General features: G+C 29.6%; 1 protein-coding gene across 2 annotated transcripts in view; it reads left to right on the top strand.

Annotated features, from left to right (window-relative positions):
• LOC111634325 (PHD finger protein 21A-like) overlaps positions 1-16,931 on the top strand; it is a 110,456-nt gene that overhangs the window by 67,829 nt on the left and 25,696 nt on the right. Inside the window, exon 5 of one of the 2 annotated variants that reach the window (XM_023379081.1) lies at positions 13,848-14,201. The exons of the other annotated variant lie outside the window; for it this stretch is intronic. Coding sequence (XP_023234849.1) covers positions 13,848-14,201 — 354 coding nt within the window. The remainder of the gene's footprint in view (positions 1-13,847; positions 14,202-16,931) is intronic. 2 annotated transcript variants of the gene reach the window in all.

Below are 16,931 nucleotides of genomic sequence, written 5' to 3'. Positions count from 1 at the left end.
ATATATTTATCAGTAATTATTAATTAAATTAATATATTTTCTGATTGAAAAGAAGAAACAAACGGGATTTTCTTTATTGAATCTTGTATTGTATATCACTTTTATTTTGTTTAATTAGTAATAACTAATGAATATATTTTTCTCTTTCATACACTAACTTAATAACAATAGAAATAAAAAAAATTTCTAAAAGACATTTTTTTAACTTCTATTGAATTATTTTGGAATGTGCCTTAATATATTGTATTTTAAACTTAATAGCATTATTTAATTGTCTGTAAAGAAATTATCAAATCAACAAAGCTGGAACTAAATAACATGAAATCAATACCTTTCACACTTCCAGTGAGGGGTTTATTTAAGATATAAACAAACAAACATTTTCAGTATATGAAATAGGTTTATGAAATAAAAACAAACATGTCTGTTCAATTAAATCTTAAATAAATCCCTTGCTATACTTTTTGCTTTGAATGATATGTTTCACATTGTAGTAACAAAATTTTATAGAAAATGGCAAATTGAAAATTCTGAACAAAAGATTTTAAGTTCATTTGAGGAAGTACAAAAATAGCATGGCTAATGTAGTCCATAAAATTATTGTACTAATTGAATGTGTGATTTCAGAAATATATAATTGGAAAAATGGTTATTTGTTTGAGAAAGAATTTTTCATTTAAAAAAATAAATAGAATTTGACTTAGTATTGAGTCATAAAAATTATAAAAAATTACAAGAAAATGAAATTAAAATGTTATTAAAACCTACATTTTAAAATATTTGTATAGTTTGCCCTCCTCATAATAAAATGTTATTTTGATTCATCTTTTTTCCTTCTTTTCTGCATGAAGCTCTTGATAGCATCATATATTATGCATTGTAATGTTCTTCATACATTAATGTTGCTTTGTTTATTTGAATTGTTGTGCAAAATTCCATCAGAAGCAATCTTCATTTCCATAAACATTTAATCAGAATATCTGTAAGATCTGATACCATTTTATCAGTTTTGAGAAGAAAATATAGCTATTTTTAAATAAATAAATAAATAAATCTTTTTAAGTAGAGAGAAAATGATTTTGGGACCTTTATTTGGACAAATTTAAGAAATTGGTCTAAATTAAAGTTCCAATCTAAGTTCTAAAAACATTATTTTTTACTTGAATTCTCAGTTTCCTTAAAATAGCTATATTTTCTTCTTAGAACTTCTGAATTTTTTGAATTTTTGTGAACTTGAAAAATGCTTAGAACAGTTTATTCTGAATAGGACAGGTCACTAGCTGATATTGACAGTTATTTCTCAAGTTAAGTTGGCAGTAGCAGTGTGTAGTTTAATGTTTTTGTTTAGTCTTTAATTAATTAATTACTCATCATCATTGCATTGTAAATAGATATTTTTATATTTATAATACAATGATGATCTTTCTGCACTTCTCTAAAAGGATATTCACGTGTTTATTAAAATAAATTTATAAGTTAGTAGTACATTTAAAATGGTTTTGCTCCATTTTTAAAATTTACGTAGTTTTGTTATTTTTTTGTTGAAATTTAATTTTAAAAGTAGGTTATAAATTTTCTTATACATATTAGGCTGACAGTCACTACATTATAATTAATCATTTTTCATTAGTTGAATTCTTTGATGCATATTATCAATTGCACTGTAGTGAAGTATGAAATGAGGTATTCCTGCATATTCTAATGTTCTATGTATTGAACAAATCCAAATGATTTTGGAATATTTTATATGAAAACAAATGAAAATACAAAATAATTTTAACATTAGTTAAATAAAAAAATTTTTCATTTACTTCATATTCAGAAAATGATTTAAAAGAATCTAAAGTATTTAAGTATAGGAAGTTAATCAATCAAATTTGTATACATTTATTATCAAGATGTAAATAATTTACATATAACTAATAGATATATAAGACATGTCCAGAAAACATAGAATCTTTTTCTCATTTTTCTTAAAGAACTATTACAAATATTTTATGGCATATAAGATGCAACCCCCCATTTTAGCATAGAACATTTAAGCAAAAGTATTTAGTATATTTAAGCCATTCCATACACTTGGCACTGAGCTATGAAAGAGTTTATTTGATCATTTTACAATCATGAATAATCTCTGATTTATTCATAATTATAAAGTTTGTCTATTATTCATAACTTAAGTGATAAATCTTTCCATGATTAAAGCCTACTGCCTAAACAAAGTGATTAAAGTAAAATGATTGTCTATTTGTTCATTTTATATTTTACAAAATGCTAACAAATTACCAAAGAAAAACTATTACAAGTTATACTAATGAAAACTTTCAGAAATCAATAGTTTTTAATATTAATATATACATTATTGCAAAAGTATGGTATAAAATACAATAAATAAAACAAAATGCTTACTTCAGGAAACCATAATTATTGTTTTATTGATAAATGTTTTCATTCACTTAAAAGAACAGCTTCAGCTGAACTTTTTGAATAAAATCAAGCTTATGAAGTTTTAAAANAATATAAATTATTATTATTCATTTGGCCCATAAATTATTATTTGGTCAATATAACAATATAAATAATTCAGTATATTTGTAATAGGAATTTATTATTTCAGGGGCTTATATCTCGCGAAGGGTCGCAAGTAGGGATATGGTTCCTTTGACTATTGTTCACACGGGCTACAGTTTGGGGGGATCGCCACCTCTTCATTCGGAGGGTAAATCTTACCATTGGGACTTTAACAGATCTGTACAGCATATTGATAGGAACAAAAAAGTCAAAGGAACCTTGCCTCATGGAAATTTGTAAATAACGCCCACTAGGGGGCGTCCCAGGCTACTAGTATAGAAATAGTTAAATAAATAAAACTCACGTCAAAATTGTATAGTTTCTTGATAACAAGCACTGAGTCCAGCATTAACACGATTTTCTTATATCGCAAGTACTTTCGATGAGTATTATATCATCGTCCTCAGGTGAAAAATAAAAAATTTGAAAAAATAGAATGTGCAGAGTGTTCCAAGTAGAAAACGGAAAATTTTCTTGTCAATTTTTAAATTATAACGTTTGTTCCGTTATAATATTACCAACGGTAATTCCATTGGTAACATGCAACAAGCTTTTTCGGGCATTCGAAAGATCTTAAATCCACATGACTAGCAGCACAAGCGTTGAGGAGTGATCATACTAATTGTGCGATTCTTGACGCATTTTGTTGTTTAAACGCTGGTATAAAGTAACCCATATTTCGGGCAAGTTGAGGGTAGGGACATCGCACACGTCTGTGGTCATTGTGAGGAGTGCTTCCCAAATAAATGTAATCCTTCTGTTATTACAGCGCTTGAGCAATGCTGTCTTTGACCATAATGGGTTATAGCCATGCTGTAGAACTTTTCTGGCAAGCTCTGTGGACTGTCTTCCTTTGTTTATATCCTCCTGATGTTCTGCAATACGGCAAGCGAGCATTCTTGTCATTGCCCCTATATTCTTCTCAATTATCCCTGTTATTGGATTTTCTAGTTGCACTGCGTATACTCCCAATTTTTCTAAAACGTCAACTTTATCCCGATCACTGTGTACGCTCCTGTGTAGGCTGGGTAGGGGAGTTAAAGGAAGGGTAAAGCTGTATTGCCGGAAAATATGGCTAATAAGTATAGACAGTGCTCCTAGGTATGGCATTGCTGATTGTACTCTAGGCATTTTTTTTTGCCGTATAGTGTGGTAAACGGGAAAAGGGAATCTTTTACCCTACGTAGTATATGCGTAACCTGTGAAACCAGCATGATGTACTGCCGTTTTTATGATTTCCAATTCGACTTTTATTAGAGCTTGTGATGAGGGAAGTAGTATTGCTCTTCTGATAAGAGCCGCTATGGCGGCATTGACATACCGCGATGGTTGAAATGCATCAGCTGGAATGATATAGGGGATCTTGTTGGACTTATGATGCACTGTAAACTGCAGCCCTTCTAGTGACTTCCATATCCACATATCCAAAAATGTTATAGATTGATCGCGCTCCTTTTCCCAGGTGAAAGTTGCTGCATAAACATAAAGTTTATGCAGCAACTTTCAAGTGTCCATTCCACCATCAATTTCACCTGGGAAAAGGAGCGGGATCAATCTATAACATTTTTGGATATGCCAAAGATTGCAGCGCCACAGCACTGGCAAAAATTAAAATTTGCCAACTGGAATTCTTTTGGATGTTCGACTTTCGGATAATCAACACTCTACTGTAATAATAATTGAAGATTTCAATAAATAAAAAATCCAGCAATGAGTTTCATAACTTTCTTGGTGAAAATATTTAAAATTGTGTGATGGCACCATCATCTGTTATGGTGTTTTATTTAAAAACTTCTTACATTAATAATTATTATAAGATGGCAAAAAGCTTAATTTTTAGAGCAGAGATGAGTCTCATAAAAATTGTAAATACTATTGATGAATAAATTCTTCATTAATTCTGCATTGAGATATGATACACAATCCCCTCAATTTTCCCAACTCCTTGACCTTTAACTACCAAAATTTAATAGCATCAATGCCCCTAATACACAAATCCCCCTACAAAATTTCAGAAATTTTCAACTAGAGGAACAGGAGTTAAGCTTCAAAATGGGTGAACAAATTGTCTCCTCACGCACAAACATGCATATTCATTCATACATACAGAAAAAAAAATACCCAAAGTTTTTTGCATTTGTTGATGTTTCAAGTTCCTGAGTCCAAAAATGTAAAAATCTTGGGGGGCCATTTTTTTTACCAATCATCATACTTTCCTTCTGTTATGTTTAACAGCCAGGAAAGTAAAAAAATAATATAAATTTCCACATTCTATAAAGAAAATCTGAAAGAAGCTTAAAATATTTAAATGATGAAAGAAGCNTCTGTGAAAACGGGTAAGATTGGTTATAATGTAATTATCTTAATCTTCACTATCGTTACATTTTGCCCTCAAATAAAAACCCAGCAAAGTGGGTCCTTGCAGCTAGATTCTAGATTACTTAGAAAAACAGTCTTTTATATATAAAAAAAAAACTATATTACATACAAATGTATGAACAAATAAAAACCCAGTGAAGCGGGTCCTTGCAGCTAGTAATTATTATAAAATGGCAAAAAGCTTAATTTTTAGAACAGATATGAGTCTCATAAAAATTGTAAATACTATTGATGAATAAATTCTTTATTAATTCTGCATTGAGATATGATACACAATCCCCTCAATTTTCCCAACCCCTTGACCTTTAACCACCAAAATTTAATAGCATCAATGCCCCTAATATACAAATCCCCCTACAATATTTCAGAAATTTTCAAGTAGAGGAACAGGAGTTAAGCTTCAAAATGGGTGAATAAATTCTCTCCTCACATACAAACATGCATATTCATTCATACATACAGAAAAAAAATACCCAAAGTTTTTTGCATTTGTTGATGTTTCAAGTTCCTGAGTCCAAAAATGTAAAAATCTTGGGGGGGGTCATTTTTTCACCAATCATCGTACTTTCCTTCTGTTATGTTTAACAGCCAGGAAAGTAAAAAAATAATATAAATTTCCACATTCTATAAAGAAAATCCGAAAGAAGTTTAAAATATTTAAATGATGAAAGAAGCAGAAACATAACTTTAATTACATAATTATTAAAACAATTATGTAAAGTGAAGTTCTCATTCGAAAGTACCAACCACATTGACATGTAAAATGCCAGTGTGGTGGTGCTTCATTTAGTTATAACTTTATAGTAATTTCTACGAAGGAACTTCAGCTGCACAGCTACATCTATTAGTGTGTGTTTTGTTGAAAAAAGAACAAAATAGCATTTATTGGTGTTTATAAGTAGTTGATTTCAGCCAAGCCCCTCATTGATTTGACAGAGTTTCCATATCAGCTGCAAATTTAATAAAAAAAAATGCCACTATATATATGGTTGCGGTGATCAAAAGGCTCATCCATTTCACTAATTATAATAATTGAATTTGTTCATAAACAAACATCACAAAACCCGATAACTATGTATAGCCAAACAAACAACCACCGGACATCAGGCTACTTTTCTGTGATTATTTTTAATTAATTGTTTTATTCCAGAATATTCTAAATTATTTAATAAATATTAATTTAATTATATTTATTAAATTTAATAAGAGATGGTACCTAACACCTTCCTCTAGTGACAAATTATTTAGTAATTAATGAAATATAATCATGGAAAGTAGCCTGATGTAATCCAATCGTTGTTTGGCTTTATGAATTTGTTTAATTACATGTTTTTTGTTATTTTAAATACATGTGTTATTTTATTTACCTAATGTTCTAATCTTTGAGAAATAGCCAATAATTTTTTTTAAAGTGTACTTGTTAGAATTTGACATGGGCACCGTGGGAAAACCTGGATTTAGCAAAGGCACTGAGAATTGAAAAAGTTAGGAATCATTGACCTATATGGTAAACAACAACAATAATAGAACATATGCATTTGCCATTACTAATAAATATGAAGATGTTTATGTCAGATAAAAGATTATTGGAAAACTGCATTTCTAATTTATCCAATAACCACTTTATAATAGATTTTTTATATCACAATTTTCATTTGAGGTACAGTACATAACGTGTGTATAATTTATAGTGGCAGCCATCTTATTTTTTCAGCATTTGTGAACCTTGCTGCACTAGTGCTACAGTGTGTAACTTAAAGTAGAAATAGCTTAACTGTCTTTTAACAAAGCAGCTTTACTAGGAAACATGTCCATGTTATACTGGGATTGACAATTCAATTCAACACAAAAAGGGATTTGAGATAAGATAACATTCCACAGATATTGGTTGAAAGATGTTGCTTAATTACATTATGAGTTTTTGTTTTATTTGAATGAAAGAAATCTTTACCACTGTAGGATTATTCATACCGTATCAGGTGTAATAGATTTCTTATTTGCTGTATGGAAATGCTTATCTATATGATTGAAAATTTTAAATACCATTTTGGAGGTATTTTCATTAATCAAATTAAGTATTCCATTTATTTTTAAAGAGTTTGATTCATTTTATTCTTACTGTTTCAAAGTTAAATCTGGTATAGTTAAAATTTGTCTTTTAGGACACTATTTTTATGTTTATTCATTTTTCAGTTGGAGATTATTTTTCTGCCAGGTTCATAATTTTGTTTTCTAAATATCAGTTTTATCCACTAAATTATTTAAAGTAACTTGCATGTTCTTATATTGACGATTCTATTCAAATCTGCTTTAGTTCATTAAAAATTTTATTCATCAAAGGAGCAAGAGTGAGAAAGTGCCTTTGAAGATAAGCCCAATTCTTCACTTGTAGAAGAATTTACAGAAGTAATAAGTAATAATCATAAGAAATAACATTAATTTTCCTTTTTGTTTTCATAACATTAATATCAGAGTTGAGAGAGTAGAACTCAACTCTAATATTTATTTATTTATTTAATTAGACATACTAGGCAGAACCTATGATGCGGGGTATACAATAATTCATTACATATACATTACACAAAAAATATCATAATCCATCCATTAACTCTAATATTTCAGCTGCAAAGTGAGACAAATTTTGCAGCTGAAATATTTCCAACTCTGTTTAGACTTTAGGTGATTTGCTATAATTAACATGCAAAAGATCAACTGAATCAAAATGAAAGTTCTTAGAAAAAGAAATATATAACAAGTACTCATATTTTAAAACTGTAGTGGCATATAAATAGCATCAGAAGTGTTTTCCACCACATTGCAACTCACTGTCAAAATATATTCAATTATTGACTCTGACACTAAAAGGACATTTTAGAACAATTACAAATTGTATAATTTGAAACAGTAATAATAATAATAATAATAATAAATAATTAATATGTAATTTATTCAGTATTGTTTACCAACTACTATTTTAACAACAACTAAGATATAATTGAAATAAGAAATGCCAGTAGCTGTTACATTGCAAGCAAATAATGACTGTAATGATTACATGCTATTAGCCATATATTGAATGAAGCTGATAATGTAAAAGCGATCTTAAAAATGCCTATTTACTTGAAGATAATGATAACAATAATCAAACTCTGATTACAATAAGAACAATTCTTTATATAGTGTATTTTGACTTGTATTTTGAACCTTCTAATGTTCTAACAACATTAAACGGTGATGATTCCATGATTACAATAAGTGGCATCTACCATATTAAAAAGTATTAAATTGCCCAAGTGTTAAAAGTGTTTGAAGTAATTACATCTTACATAAACATTACAAACTTCAAATGTATAATGACAAATTATTTTGATATCTGACAACACCTGATTTAAATGTTCTTATTTCATTTTGTCTCAGACACCTGACAACATAGTTTGAACATACTTGTAATTATACATTTACCACAGTCATACTTTTTTTTAATATGTGAAATAATTAAAACTTTGAAATTGTTAACCAGACAAATAATCAACATTTTTAATTAACAAATACAAGATTTTAACATTGTCTGCTTTTAGTTAAATTTGATAATTAATTAAAGTTAGTCAAAAATAGCCTGGTAAAATCTAATAAATTTTGGTTATTTGTTTTTAGTTTGTGAAAATTCTAGAATTATAGTAAGTATTATAGTAATGAGCAAAATATACAGTGAGTATATATTTTGCTCATTGCATTTTGTATTATATTAAATATTCACATATAGTTTACTATATATATATATTTGTTCTTTTCCACTAGAACAGCATATTGCAGCTAACTTGTGTTCTTACGGCACTATGATCTTGTATCTTGTATTTTATTATCAAATCTAAGTTATTGCAANTGGTCCTTGCAGCTAGATTCTAGATTACTTAGAAAAACAGTCTTTTATATATAAAAAAAAAACTATATTACATACAAATGTATGAACAAATAAAAACCCAGTGAAGCGGGTCCTTGCAGCTAGTAATTATTATAAAATGGCAAAAAGCTTAATTTTTAGAACAGATATGAGTCTCATAAAAATTGTAAATACTATTGATGAATAAATTCTTTATTAATTCTGCATTGAGATATGATACACAATCCCCTCAATTTTCCCAACCCCTTGACCTTTAACCACCAAAATTTAATAGCATCAATGCCCCTAATATACAAATCCCCCTACAATATTTCAGAAATTTTCAAGTAGAGGAACAGGAGTTAAGCTTCAAAATGGGTGAATAAATTCTCTCCTCACATACAAACATGCATATTCATTCATACATACAGAAAAAAAATACCCAAAGTTTTTTGCATTTGTTGATGTTTCAAGTTCCTGAGTCCAAAAATGTAAAAATCTTGGGGGGGGTCATTTTTTCACCAATCATCGTACNATAGTAAGTGTTAATATAATCATCATAAATCCTAGAGAATGAAATATGAAAACATCTGTGGCTCTGTGTTGTCATCTTACTTAGCAGTGTTTAAGAGCTCAATATTGATGTTTTCCACTGTAGTTCCAATATCTATTGTTTGGCGTCATTGTCAGCATCACTCATGATTCCCACAAAATTGAAATCCAGTTTAGTTTACGCATATGCACGGTATACGTCTTCATTATCGCCTACTCTGTCATTTTCATTCATTTGTGACTTTATATTTTGCCTCAATGGCTCCTAAGAAAATTCCTAGTGCAAGTGCTAAGCATCATGCTATAACACTGGACAATAAACTGGCTATGATAAAACACTACAAAAAAAGTGAAAAGGTTATATCGATTGCTCGAACTTTTGGAATGAGTCAGATAACTGTATTGACAATTGTTCACAATAAGGATAATATTTTAGCACATATCAAATCTGATGCCCAGGGATGAAGAATACTATTATCAATAAGAAAAGAGGAAAAATCTTTGAAGAGATGGAACAATTTCTTTCTCTTTAGATTGATAGGTTGAATCATCAGCATGCTGCTATTAGTCAAGAAATCATTCAAGCGAAAGCATTGTCTTTGTTTGAGGACCTGAACAAAAATACCCAGATGAGAAAGATGTAGAGTTTAAAGTGAATCAAAGCTGGTTTATGAGATTTAAAGAATGAAGAAGTTATCACTCTATAAAGAAGGAAAGTGAAAGTGCATCAGCTGATTTTCCTAAAGCATTGGCTAAGATCATTGAAGAAAATGGATTTCTTCCTGAACAGATTTTTAACGTTGACGAAACTGGATTATATTGGAAAAAATTGCCAGACCGTTCTTTCATTTCCAAAGAAGAAAAAGTCAATTCCAGAATGTGTGACCGTTATGTTAGGAGGAAATTGTGCTGGAGATTTTAAATTAAAACCATTGCTGGGGTATCATGCACACAATCCCGTGTCCTGAAGAATATAATCAAGGCATCTCTTCCTGTTATATGGATGGCTAATCCAAAAGCATGGGTGACTGTTGTTATTTTTGAAGATTGGTTCTTTAATCATTTTATCCTGGCAGCAGAAAACTATTGCAAGAAGGGGATTCCTTTTAAGATATTATTAATAATTGATAATGCTCCTGGCCACTCGCAAAATATCGTAGATTTTTACTTCAATGTTACTGTTGTGTACCTCCCTCCGAATACCACATCTCTTATGCAACCAATGGATCAGGGCATCATTGCAATCTTCAAGTGTTACTATATGAAGCATATGTTGCAGCGAGCAGTAGCTGCAACTGATCTTGATGAGTCATGCACACTTTGTGACTTTTGGAAGGAGTATGACATATATAAAGCTGTACAGAACATAGTGGCAGCATGGAATGGTGTTCAGAACATGGCTATGAATGGTGTGTGAAAAAAACTATGCCTGCAATTCATGAATTATTTCAAGGGGTTTGATAATATTGAAGTCAACAAAACATTGGTGACCATGAACAAAGAGCTGGAAATGGATTTGGAGGAGGAGGATTTCATAGATTTATTTGAAAAAGACAAGCAGCAGCCCCTAACGAATGAGGATTTGATAGAGCTCAACGAGCAGCAAAAAAAAGAAGTCGTTGAACCTGAGCCATGTCACTTTTCTCTAAAGAATATGCAGGAAGCATTTGCTTTTATTGAAAAAGGACTTCAGATCTTCAAGGATATGGACCCAAATGGTCAATGCTTTTCAAAAGTTGTGCACACTTGTCACGAAGCTTTTGCTCCTTATCATGTAATCCTTGAAGAAAAGAAGAACACAGTTCAAGGAACTCTCGACCGGTTTCTTATTAAAAAGCATATCAAACAACAACAGCCAGAATCAGCTGTTGATGCTGATGATCTACAGCCATCTATGTCCACAATGTAAATAAACAAATTGAATGTAAATATTGGTAAATTTAACATAAATTAGTTCATTTTCTACTATTGCAAAATAATTTTAATAACTGTATTTGTTATTTAACCTTACAAAATTATCTTATTTTATAATGTCTTAGAGCAAACCACATTCACAAATAAAGAGTCTGTGATGTACTGTGAACATCGCCAAATTGTAAAGATGTATGTATGTACAAGTTTTCTTAAATTTGATTACTTTTTTTCCCTGCACTATATTAAAAACTTAAATTTATTTGTTTGTAAGCTTAAAATAGATTCTTATTAACCATATATTATTAAAAATGCATTTATAAATAAAATACAGAACTGGGAATGGTTATTTGTGGTTTAGCCTNAATTATAATAATTTATTTAGTATAGTTTTATGTATACTAACAAATAAAACTACATAGATATATGCAAAATTTATTGCATGCTTTTAGTTGGATTTGCATATGATTAAGTTGTGTTTCACATTGCATGTAGTTTGCATTTTATTTTACATTTAACATGAGAAGTTTCAATTACATAGTATGTAATATTATATGTGTATATTAACAATTCAAGAATATTAATAAGTGATAAATTTATAAATTGTAGCTGTTTATCTAATGTGACTTTTTAAAATTGCATTATAGGAATTTAATAAGAAAATATAGCAACTGTCTTTGCATTTTAAAAGTTAGTGAAATAAGTTGTTTTTGCATGAAATGTATGGCATTACAATTTAAAAATATTGTGTTTCATGAAAATTGGCTTTAGAATTTTTATTAATATAGCTGTGTAAACAAAAAGTGTGCACAATTTTGGCAGGCATGTTTGGTATTTTGTTTTTTAAATAAATTTGAAAACATGCTAGCATAGATTGTTGCTCAGACTGCATAGATTTAAATTTATGTTGTCATGGCAACAATATTGTAAATCCATTATTCAGACACTATGTAGTGTAATTAATCACTCACTTGGCATTTTTTCACCTCTTTATTTTTTATTCAGTTTCAACTGAATAATGACACGGTTTCAGATTATTAAATATTGTAAATGTAAACAAAATGGAGCAGCTTCATGAAGAGGAAAGAAGAATTGTAGTTGGCAAACTTACAATTAACATGAGGAAAGGGAAAGAAACTTTACAGTTAAACATTTTATGGATATGGGGTTGTCAATGAGGACAGTTTACAGCATTATAGAAAGGTTGGAAAGTGGTAAGACTATTGCTAGATGTCCAGAGAGTGGGTGAAAGAGAATTAAAATGACACATAGCAAAAGAAAGCTGTTGGAAAGAAAGGTGATTGGAGAAGTTGGACAGTCATGAAAACTTATGAGATTTTGAACATTCAAGTATGTTAAAAACATAAAAGTCAAGCAAAATGTTGTCCTTTGGAAGTGAAAGTCAGCTGCAAAATATACAAAAAAAAAAAATAAAAATAATAACAACAACAACTCAAATTGCAAAAGGTTCTTCTGTGAAAAATGCATGAGGGCAACTTCAAAGCTTCACATGGACTGGAAGTTGTTACAGATGATGATTCATATTTTATCTTTGTTCAAAATGACTGCATTGGGAACAACATATACTGTTGTAAGGATGGTGTTGGCATTGATCCACAAGTAAAGTTTAAACTCCATGCAAAATTTTCTTAGGAAGTGTTGGTTTGGGTAGCAATTCAGTCCAAAAAGGTCTCAAGTATTCATAGCACCTTCTCACCTCTGCATCAACAAACAGGTGTACATAAAGGAGTGTATTAAGAAGAGGCTGATCCCATACTTCAAGAAACACCATTCAGATGGAACTCGTAGTTCATATTATGAAAGAGAGAGTTTTTTTATAGTGGAATTTGGAGCAGCAAAGAGAACAGCATGCAAATGTTCCTTAGCTGTGCCCAATTGAACGAATGATTCTAATACCAACTAAACAAAAAGTTTATGAAAATTGATGGTCTGCTGAAAATGAAGCAAAACAAACGGTTCATCAAGTTTAAGTCTGCCAATTTAATTTAGAGCACTTTTGAACTCTGATGGCTTGTATCAAAACTAAAATTAGAAAAGTTGCCAACTGCAGACCAAATTCCATAATTTAGAGACAGAAGAAACTAATTTTGTCAGTTTCGTGTTTCTGGATAATCATATTGTAAAAATAAAGTTTGATTTTTGTGCAGATTTTTTGTTTACACATCCTTATAGCTTGTTATAGAAATAAATTTTATTTGTTTATAAGAGAAATTATTTTCTCCTCTTCAGTGAAATTTAGAAAAATTTGTGTCAAATGTCAAGATTTGCCTGTAATATTGTGTTGATGCATGCTCGAGTTGTTTTAATAATTGATTATAATTATAAATAATTTTCTTGTAGTTGTAATCTATAGGTGTCCAGAGCATAAATATATAAAATTTCACTTTAATTTGAGTGAATAAAGAATACTTGATGAATTAATTACTTGCAATCTAATATTTACTTTGTAATACCAATAAATGATTGAAATTAAAGCATCAAACACAAATGTATTATCTTTATTTAAAAGAAAAATGAATATTATTTATTACAGGTTCAGACACAAGCAGTGGCACTCACCACAAAACAAATGACTATTGTACAGTCAGGACCACAAAATATTAGGCATGTAGTGCCTTCCAGTCTTGGTAATTTAGTAAATGCGTCGACTAATATTGCTATTAAGACGCCGGTAGCCACGGCGGTCTTGCTGCCTCACTGTACCACCGCTACAAATGCTCTGCTAACTACGAGGTCCGGCAATAATCAGCGAGCGCAGCCTGTTCTGGTCGTGCCATCTCCAAACCGTTCGAGCGACAGTTCGCACACGGGCGTAATGTTAAATCTCGCACCGCCTATTCGTGTGCCTCAGTATCCTCCGCCTGGCAGCAGATCGGTTTTAACAGTGGTATGTTTAAATTAAACTTTTAATATCACTGATATTTAATTTGATAATTATTATTTTAATTATCAATGCTTTCAAAGACAAAGCAGAAAGATCTCATACAACAATTTTTATTGTAATTGTTTTGCTTTCAAGTTATATATAAGAAACTTAAACTCACTCTTACAGCATATTGTGTGTTCTATTAAAGAAACAAAAGTAAATTGAAATGCATGGATTTTGTGTTTGGTAATTTATAATTATGATTTTATAAAGAGAATCTGTAACATTATTTATTCTGTTAAAAGATGTTTAATTTTTTGTTGGAAAAGTTTTAAATTTTAGTGAAGTAAATTTTTAATAAATGTAATAAAATTAAATTGGCTTTAATATTTGATAGATTGAAAGAATCAAAATTAAAAATATATTTATCAGTAATTATTAATTAAATTAATATATTTTCTGATTGAAAAGAAGAAACAAACGGGATTTTCTTTATTGAATCTTGTATTGTATATCACTTTTATTTTGTTTAATTAGTAATAACTAATGAATATATTTTTCTCTTTCATACACTAACTTAATAACAATAGAAATAAAAAATTTATAAAAGACATTTTTTTACTTCTATTGAATTATTTTGGCATGTGCCTTAATCTATTGTATTTTAAACTTAATAGCATTATTTAATTGTCTGTAAAGAAATTATCAAATCAACAAAGCTGGAACTAAATAACATGAAATCAATACCTTTCACACTTCCAGTGAGGGGTTTATTTAAGATATAAACAAACAAACATTTTCAGTATATGAAATAGGTTTATGAAATAAAAACAAACATGTCTGTTCAATTAAATCTTAAATAAATCCGTTGCTATACTTTTTGCTTTGAATAATATGTTTCACATTGTAGTAACAAAATTTTATAGAAAATGGCAAATTGAAAATTCTGAACAAAAGATTTTAAGTTCATTTGAGGAAGTACAAAAATAGCATGGCTAATGTAGTCCATAAAATTATTGTACTAATTGAATGTGTGATTTCAGAAATATATAATTGGAAAAATGGTTATTTGTTTGAGAAAGAATTTTTCATTTAAAAAAATAAATAGAATTTGATTTAGTATTGAGTCATAAAAATTATAAAAAATTACAAGAAAATGAAATTAAAATGTTATTAAAACCTACATTTTTAAATATTTGTATAGTTTGCCCTCCTCATAATAAAATGTTATTTTGATTCATCTTTTTTCCTTCTTTTCTGCATGAAGCTCTTGATAGCATCATATTATGCATTGTAATGTTCTTCATACATTAATGCTGCTTTGTTTATTTGAATTGTTGTACAAAATTCCATCAGAAGCAATCTTCATTTCCATAAACACTTAATCAGAACATCTGTGAGATCTGATACCATTTTATCAGTTTTGAGAAGAAAATATAGCTACAGTAGAGCGTCGATTTTTCCGAATCAATTGGGGACTGGGGTTGTCCGGATAACTGATATTTCAGATAACTGATTTATGTACGAAAAAATAGTTTAACGTATCCAATGTCAAAATTTTTATCCGTTGCGTGTCGCTTTGCGTTCAATTTTCGTCGATGTTAAGCCTAACAAAGACTATTGTATCGTTAAAAATTATTTTTTTATTTTGTACAAACAAAATAAATATATTGAAAAATATAAAAATAATAAAATATTATACTTCAGATGTTAATTTAGTATCAAAAATGTAAAATATTTGAGTAGCCCAAGACATAGCCAAAAATTGAAGCACCACAGCACTGGCGAAAATTTAAATTTGCCGACTGGAATTCTTTCGGATGATTGACTTTCGGATAATCGACGTGCTACTGTATTTCTAATAATAGTCACAAGCACAGATTTACACAAGTTCATATCAGCCATCATATCAAATTATGGCTGATTTCCTTCGAAAGTCTAAAGAATGTGTATGCACATTATGTGGTGCAAAGGTTTGTGAAAAAAAAAAAAAATTCCATCCTGTGTGGTCAAAAGACTAGCAAAATAATTAAGTCTGACATATATACAATTAATTTAGCACAAAGAACAGCATTTATTCGGATGTATGCCATCAGCCATCACCGAGAACAAACATAGAACATGTTAGACAAAGTGAAAGCAAAGTATTGAATAACAAGCCTAATATCAACCTGAATATCTTATAAAAACAATACAATATCACAGACATCTTAAACATCTATCAAGTAACATAGCCAATAATTACAAGTCGGTTGCAAAATGTATAGTTTAATTTGAATGCCAAAATAACTAAGCATAGATAGCATGTTGAGTAACAAAGTTAACTTTATTAGCTAGTCTTTTAAAATCATTGTAAATGTCACAAGTAATCCAAATGTCTGATAACCTACAAGGCCATGTGATGCCATGTTCCTCAAGTAAAAGTCGAAGTTCTAATATCTCTTGTTCGATTTTTATGCAATCATAAATATAATGTTTAGTGCCGTCCTCTACCAGACATTTAGGACACAAATTAAAATTTCTATTTGCAAATCTCACAAGATAACTCGCATAGTTTCCATGATTTGTCAAGAGCTGTGTGGTATGTGGAAAATCGTAAGACTTAGAGGTCTCACTAATTGTAAGTGTAGGTGAATTACCACGTGGGAAAGGATGCCAAGAAACAGTTTTACTTTTTTTTTTTTTTTTTAATTTTGAATGCTAATAACGAGTAAAATATTCATTAAGAGATATGACACATGACCACTTTTA

This window comes from Centruroides sculpturatus, unplaced genomic scaffold (assembly GCF_000671375.1).
Source record: "Centruroides sculpturatus isolate CEXI.00-Female unplaced genomic scaffold, Cexi_2.0 scaffold894, whole genome shotgun sequence".
Lineage (NCBI taxonomy): Eukaryota > Metazoa > Arthropoda > Arachnida > Scorpiones > Buthidae > Centruroides > Centruroides sculpturatus.
This window is presented reverse-complemented; position numbering and strand designations above follow the sequence as displayed.